We start from the raw sequence: 7,987 nt of genomic DNA, 5'->3' as shown, positions 1-7,987 counted from the left end.
GCTCTTCCCCTTCTGCAAATGCATAAAACTTCAGACTTATAACATCCTGCTCACTGCTTAAGATCTCCCTCAAAACTCAAGATGAGAAAGGTATGATCTTTCTTCACAAATGCAAGCTCCGAGTTGCAAAACAAATGTGTGTGTATATGTAAAGGACACCATCTCTGCACGGCACAATAACTTGCTATTTTCCAAATTACAGACATTTCCTAGAACGTTACTGACATTAAAAGTCTGACATTTAACTCCTACTTTGTTCACATAATTTAAAGAAAAATGCAGACAGTTATTGGCATGATTGGTAACACTCTCCTTCCAGAAGGGCAAAAGCATCACAGGGTATACAATCTTCTCATTCAGCTTTGTATCAGATTCTCAGCTGTATAAAGAGATGCTGATGAACATCTTTTAAAAATCTGCAGAAAAAAGTGCAAGGTCAGCATGCAGCTTTTTAAGCAGTGATACACAAGAAGGAAGGTTGAGTAATTAAGCCACAGACTAGAAGTTATACATAAAGGAGTTGCTGAAAGCAATCTTAACACACAAAGAAATCACAGAAAGGCACTGAGCTGGATTCTGATTTTCACAATGTTTGATAACTGGAAAGTTTGTTTCATTTCTGAAAAATAATTTAATACAAAATTAAAAAAACACTGATGTGCAAGTCTTTGCTGCATAAAAGGAAGTACATTTTCATACTTCAAAATAGTTTAAAACATTTGTACATAACAAACAGAAATTTTTATATAAACAGTGTTTCTTTGCCAACAGCAGCTGTCAACTCCAAAACACAGAATTAGGATGACAAGAGAACCAGACAGTCTAAGTCACTGCCATTTGTGTCAAAAAAATTATGCCATCCTTTTCTACAGCTCATCATGCTTATACGTAAATTCCCTTGCAGATATAAACCCATCACTGTCTTCATCTTCTTTATCGAATATGTCTTCAACCAAAGCATCATGCTGGGTGTCATTTACCACTGCTCCATGTTTTTCAAATTCTTTCTTCAAGTAGATTTTCACCTGTTAGACAAAAGGTGAGAGAGAATGTTTTTAGGCTTGTGAAAGAATCGACTGCTGCAGCGTAAGAGAGGGCCACTATGTTCAGGATGGTAGTATAAGACAACAGATACCTTCCTTCCTATGCCACTGCCTGAATACTACTTGTCTGACTGATTCTGCAGCCCCATTCACAGATCTGAGACTCTTTAGTAACATAAGCAACAGCAAAACTAGCAAATGAGTTGCCGTACATTTATAGTATCTGACTGAAAAATGAGCAAGGAAAACATGTCATCTGATGTATATACAGTAAAGTATAAATAGCTAGGCAGAAGTTATTAGCTACCAATTGGGCAGAGCTATTCCACAAACAGCTTTTCTACATCCTAGCACTTTGACAAACCAGTAGAAGCAAACAGCCACCCCAAATACATACAGAAATCTGTCCACAATCTCAGCGTTTGCTGCTCTAATGGAAACTACATTGATAAAGATTTATTTCTAGACATCTCAAAATTTTGAGGGACAGATATTCAAGGTAGCTTTTAAACAGACTAGTGGAACAATTATTTACACTAAGCTAATTACTAATAGTGAGCAATGTTTTGAACAACATCAGGTTAATTTTACTGAGTTTAACTATTGAGATCCCAAGTGTTCTAAATTGCAGAGCTTTCTACAAGAGTATCAATACCAACATACCCACTTGTTAAATAGATACCCCTTGTACAACAAGAACTGTAACAGTGGACTGTTAACAGCAAGATAAGTGGGCCATGCTTCAAGTACGTTTTATTCATTTCACATTCTGGTATTTGTTAGGGTCATTGCTTACACTCCAATACACAGACATGGGACACACTGACACTGTCTGTCTGATGCACAGTACAAAAGACCAGTCTCTTGGGGTTAGCAAACTGTACCAGCCCCAAATCAAAGGGAACTCAGCGCTTTATCCTAACTTCTCATGGATGATTTTTGCACATCAGAAAAGCAGAAGACTGAAAGTAAGAGGCAAACAAAAGGTGAATATTGCTGAATACATGTCCTTCAGACAGTGAAGGCTACAAAACAGGATTACCCTACAGCAGAATTTCTAATTCCAGTTTATTAGTAAATCAGCAACCAACTCCAAAAAGCCCTGAAGTCTGCTTTTATTTCTAAGATGTTTTAGTTCTAAGATGATCCAAGTCTCCCAGAAGCATCGGGCACACATGGGTCACATGCCTATGCCTCAGCTTACTGAGGCCACTTTTGAACCCCGACTCCAGCAGTTCTGCTGGGATCCAAGGCTCAGTGTGGTGCAAAACAGATGTGCATTCTTGGCTTAGTTGTACTGAAATTAAAAAAAAAAAAAAAATCTCTATTGTTTCCTTGGCTTAGTTTTACTGAAAAAAAAAATCTATTGTTAAGGTGTAAGAAAGTATGAGAGCTGAAGCCATGCAAGAAAGGCAAAGCACAGATAAGAGCTTAATTGTTGAGCCAGGAAGAGTAGTTCAAGAGCATTCAGCAGTAAAGATACCAATGAGAAAAGCCATAAAACACCAAAGGCAAAAAAAGCAGAGAACTGAAAGGCAGCAACATTGAAATAATCTCCAGGGAAGACCAGAGACTCACCCTTCCCCATATGACTATAATGACCATTTGGCCAGCAATGACTTTTTGGGTGTCTTACCATTAACGATGAAGGTATCAGTTCAGTAGTTGTGCTAACAACTTGCTAGTCCTAGTTACCTGTACTGTGCATTGCCCAATAAATAATTGCTTTAAGCACTCTTAAATAGCATGTGTTCTGCTTGCAGAGTTGCTCTGTGCACAGTAGTAGCTTAAAATCCAACCTGCGTTTAAATACTACCCTAACAGGATCAAGTTAAGCTTATCCTTCCCTTTCCACCATCCCATCCTGTTAGGTTTGCTCACAAGAAGGGTAACCCACTCACCTCTTGCTTGGACAGTTTCCAGTCGTCGTTAAGATCCATCTCTTGGAATGACTCATGAGACCTTGGTCCATTCCTAATTTCTAGAAGGTCAATGTTGAAAATGAGTGTGCTCTCAGGTGGAATTTTTCCTGCCCAAAATGGTAAACATGGAGAAACATTAAAAACAACTACATATTTAGTGCCATACAAAAGCCACATGCGTCAGAGCAATGTTCTGGTAATCCTATTACTTTCAAAGCATCCTGCAATTTGAACTAACAAGGATAAGTATCTGTAACAGCAATAACTGTAACTATTTCAGACTGTAGCCTGGACCCTGAGCAGCCCTTACAGCACATATGCAACTTTAGATGTAACTAGCTTTGTTGGGGACTAGTATGTGTTGATGTGAGCTCATATTCAGCAATCATCATCACAAGTTTATCAGACAGCAATCTTGAATCTTTTTTTCATGGCCAAAGCCATATAAAGTGGAAAACAGTGAAGGAGACCATACAGCCAGCCAGGTGGGCTCTACCACAACACACAGCCAAGAATGATGCACAGGGTAGCAAGAAGGGAGAGTTCAGTCCTCCTGATACACCATAACCTCACCAGTCTCCAAATTCCTCTCCACTGCCAACTTACACCTCGTACTTCTATTCTGCTACTGGAAAAAAAACTCTTCTTGCAGAGAAAGACAGGAGGGCAGCAATGCTGTCAGTATCCCATAGCTGTCTCTGGACTGCCACACAAAGCACTGACCTACTTCCAAACACAGAACAGAAACTAACTGTATGAATCTGCTCAAGAGACATCTGTTAGCATCACACAATTTTTGATGCAGGTGAACAGACTGATAATTTCCTCATAGTGCCAAAGACCACTTCCCCATGCCACTACTCCTGAAGGATTTCAGTTTATCAGGCATTGGCTTTTACATTGATGTGATATGCCTTCATGCTGATGGCTGAAGCTACTGCCAAAGACTTTTTAACATACCACTTTGCTCCTTATATAGAGAGAGGTGGAATAGGATCAAATATATTTCTATATTGGATGGCAGCACCCCAAAAAAATATTGCTGTGTCTTGAAAAGATAGGGGAAAAAACCCTAATCTACATCTACTATTTTGGATGTTAAATACACCCTGAGCTGCAGAAACAAACAGGCTTGTAGATTTCTGGGTTGAATAAATGTGCAGAAACTTTTGGAAGTACAGGGCACAGTGGCCTGCTTGGAGTTCAGAACACAGGTAATTTTTCTGAGTGTTACAGAAAAAGGCATCTGACTCATCATTCAAGTCAGACAGCAAGCGAGGTGGGAGGCTAGTGAAAGGTGCATTCAGAGGAAAGCATGAAGAAAATGGAATATTCTGTCTTCAAAGGCATCATTTGAAAATAGCAACATAATTATGTTCAAATACTTCAAAGTTTCCCTAAAGCAAATAATTTCTTACAGCAGTTAGCAGTGTTTACTTGTTCAACCTTCTTGCACTAAACACAGAGGTGAGGCTTGCAAGTCTTTGAAGAACAACTGTACAGCTTTACATATTAATCAAGGCAATTAGGCCTGTGATGACTGCATGAGCACTGCAGCATTTAATATCTTTTTGTGGAAAAATTTACAGTTGTGCCCTGCTAACTAACTGACCACCACAAGTCTCTTGTTCTCTACTAGAATACATGATTACTTCTAACACTATCTCTGGAACCCCAAACCAAGGCTTCTAAAAAAATGTTTTAAAAGGATACTTTCAAGAAAGGAGGGTATGGAGTATGCTGTGTGTATGGAGTACTACTTAGCCTGGAGTACTACAGAGTACTACTTAGCCTATGTTCAGCCCTACTTGCCAGAAAACAGAGATATGCAAACACTCCTCATTCCTAAAACAGTCTCAGAATAATGGGAGAGGAGAGTAGCAGGAGGATTATATGTTCTGAGACATCTATCCTTTCTGCTTTGAAATTTTGCATTACCGTAGGTCATCTGGGACAACTGTTGTCATGACAAAATATTCCTAATAATTGCTCCAAAAAAGTTAACTAAAACAAACCCCATACAGCAGAAAAAGTAACCTTCCTGCACCATTCAAGTTGTCCTCATTTAACTGCAAATTCCAGATCTGGCCCTCCCATTAAAATAGGAATCTGGAAATATTTGGAAGGAAAACCCCAAACACCATCAGTAGTACACAGGTTGAGAAAACACTACAAACAATGCTTTTATCTGTCTGTACACCATTCAGTGCATTTTCAGCAGATGCCAACATGACCCCCAGGTACCTGCATATCTTACTCTGAATAACAGGGACCACTGCCCAAACTGAAAATAGCTAAAAGAGAGAAAGAAGTAAGTGTCCTTATATGGAGAAATAAACGGTGACTTTTCACTGTATCAGCTAAGAACTGGTTGGGCAGCAGTACAGGGAGTTTCTTTGGGTTCTAAAAGAGATCTGCCAGCAAGAACGAGGCTTGCACATGCACATTCATGAAGTATTACCACAAACATAGACGCAACAGCCAAAAAGCCAACTGTTACCTAAGCAACCACCTCCAGTTTGACTGTAAAAAGAAGGAGGAGGGTGGTGAAGAAAAGCAAGGGACTGTTGAGCACAGCACTAACAGAAACGAAACTCAGAACATATAGCACAGCAGCTACCATCAATTCTTGGTTTTTTTTCTGCATTCACCACGTAATGACTTAATGGTTATTTCTGCAAAAAGCAAATTTCTGAGAAAGAGCACCTGACTCCATCAATTTTTCTTATTTAATGGAATCAGCCTGGAAAGCTTGAAAGCTTGCTAACCTCTTAGGCCAAGAATATCAGTAAAATACAAAGATTAAAAATAATTAGAGTAAGGGAAGGACTTCAGGTGTTTTACCTTTCCCTTCTTTTCCATAAGCAAGGGCTGGTGGAATAGTAAGCTTCCGCTTCTCTCCAACACACATGTCCTTCAAACCTTTGTCCCAGCCTTTGATAGCTTCCCTTATGCCAAGTGTAAACCACATAGGCTGACCATTGTTATGCTTGTGACTGGAAAAGAACAGAATAAAACACTTAGTCTTTAGACAGCAAGCTCCATAAAAGTCATGTGGAGCAGGTGGAATATGCTCACAGCATAGATACATAACTAAAAGCACACCACTATTTGGCAGCTTGGCATTTCTTAAATGAAAAACCAAGACTTTTAAAGTCTTCAAAACTTATACCTTGCACGACAAGGTTCCTGATGAAGTGGGAAGAAATAAAACATCATCTACACGGTGCGTTTATTACAACACTGAGCAACCTGGATCCCCACCTTCAATTCCCTGATCACCTGTTTCCACTTTGAAACTGATCAGACTAGAAAGGCATTTCTACTTAAAAATCTACATTCAAGGCCATGCATATTCTTTGGTAGACTGCAAATCAAAAACCAGCTTAGTTATGATTACAATATACGTTATAACATGCTTAGAAGAATCAGCCCCATCTCTTCCAAAAAAGCCATTAGGAAAGAAACAAACAAACTACACAGCCGACAGTCTAGAAAAACAGAAACAAATGCATGCAAAACGTTCAAGTTTAAAACAGGCAGACAAGCCCCTTTTCCAATTTAACTAGGTGGTACACCAGGACTACTTTCACTCTACAGACACAGAATTTTAAAAGCTCGATTTACTAGTCATGCAGGAAGGTGCTTAACAAGAAAACAGAGCACTTACAGAAGTTAGTCAGCAGCAGAAACTTAAGAGTGTCGCTAGAACGCCTTTTAGAGAGGCAGGTTAACTACAAGAGAAAATTAGTGAGATTTTAGTTTAAATCGTCTGCAAGAGCATAAACTTGCAAAACATTGTCTTTTTTTTTTTAAGTATGTTCTACAAAAGTTGACTTCAGACACAGCCTACAGATACTTGAGCATTTTGCCCTCTTCCGCTATTAACACTTCGTTGATGTTTCACAGGAAAGGCGACATTAGCAAGTCGTTGCAGGCTCTTAGCAGACTCCCTCGAGTTTCTGGCTCTTCCTCCCACTTGCATTACTGTGGCTCTGGTATGATGATTTGTCTGGTCGGGGGCAGGTGAAGAATATGCCATTTCAGTAATGAAAAGCTGTCATTGTGCTGCCAGTAGCGAAAGGATATATATAAACTTTGGGGTTTTTTTAAATCAGAGGCATACTTCTCCCCTAGAAGTTTGCTTTAGAAACCAGACAGACATTCGTGCATAGCAGAAGACTTATTAAACCACTGAGATCATATACCAAAATTCGTGTCTAAATTGCAAAAAAGGATGCGTAATATCCCCATCTTTTAACAAATGCCACACAGCTCTACTTTCTACAGACTACCGAGAAAACAAAATCTAAATAAGATTTATTTTATAGCCTCGGTCCGGCAAAGGGAAAGGAGATAAGCTTTACTGTTGGTGTTCATCTTAAACAGCGTTATGAGTCAATGCTTCCTAAACTGTCTAAGTATAAAGGCAAACCAAACTTTCTGAAAAGAAGTGGCGGTGGAAAGGGTCCCACTGACAAAGTTTGTGCAGTGTTACTTAAGCTATTTTAATTCAATAACAAACAAAGTCTAGGGCATGCTATGAACATGCATGCATTGCTTTTGCTTCCTTGCACACAGGTAAAAGCAAGTTTGGGGCGTTTTGGGAGGGAGGAGTAATTGTAAAAATAAAGAAAAAAAACAAACACTCGCCCTCAACAAAACACTCCTCACAGAGCTATTTGGCAGATGGATTGTGGGTCACTGTGAGGGGTCCAGATCCAGGAAAGCACTGCCAGAAGAGATCACCTACATTAAAATACACATATATATATATTTCCCCGCACAAGCTCACCCACCAGCCCGATCGAACGCGGGCCGCCCGGGGCGAGCTACTTACGTAGAGTGAAACATGGAGCCATCCCTCTCCAAGAAGCCCTCGTAGTGAACCAGCATCATGTCCCCCCACTTAGTCCTCCTGTGGCAGAGGAACGGCTTCTGCAGCACCTCCACCTTCACGTCAGCCGCGGGGATCAGCGCGGCGGCCGCGCAGCCCAGCGCCGCGCCCAGCAGGGCGGCCCG

The 7,987-nt window shown here is 40.1% G+C and overlaps 1 protein-coding gene across 1 annotated transcript; it reads right to left on the bottom strand.

The window, feature by feature from the left end:
- Positions 1–494: 494 nt before the first annotated feature.
- On the bottom strand, positions 495–7,984 carry FKBP14 (FK506 binding protein 14, 22 kDa; the record flags this gene model as incomplete). Its single annotated transcript, XM_009697809.1, has 4 exons — positions 495–1,025; positions 2,945–3,072; positions 5,810–5,961; positions 7,806–7,984. Coding segments are annotated over 4 exons (618 nt in total), but the record flags the coding sequence as incomplete, so codon positions are not given.
- Positions 7,985–7,987: the final 3 nt, after the last annotated feature.

Source organism: Cariama cristata, unplaced genomic scaffold, assembly GCF_000690535.1.
Source record: "Cariama cristata isolate BGI_N322 unplaced genomic scaffold, ASM69053v1 scaffold22320, whole genome shotgun sequence".
Classification (NCBI taxonomy): Eukaryota; Metazoa; Chordata; class Aves; order Cariamiformes; family Cariamidae; genus Cariama; species Cariama cristata.
Note: the sequence above shows the minus strand (reverse complement) of the source record. Positions and strands in the feature narration are given on the sequence as shown.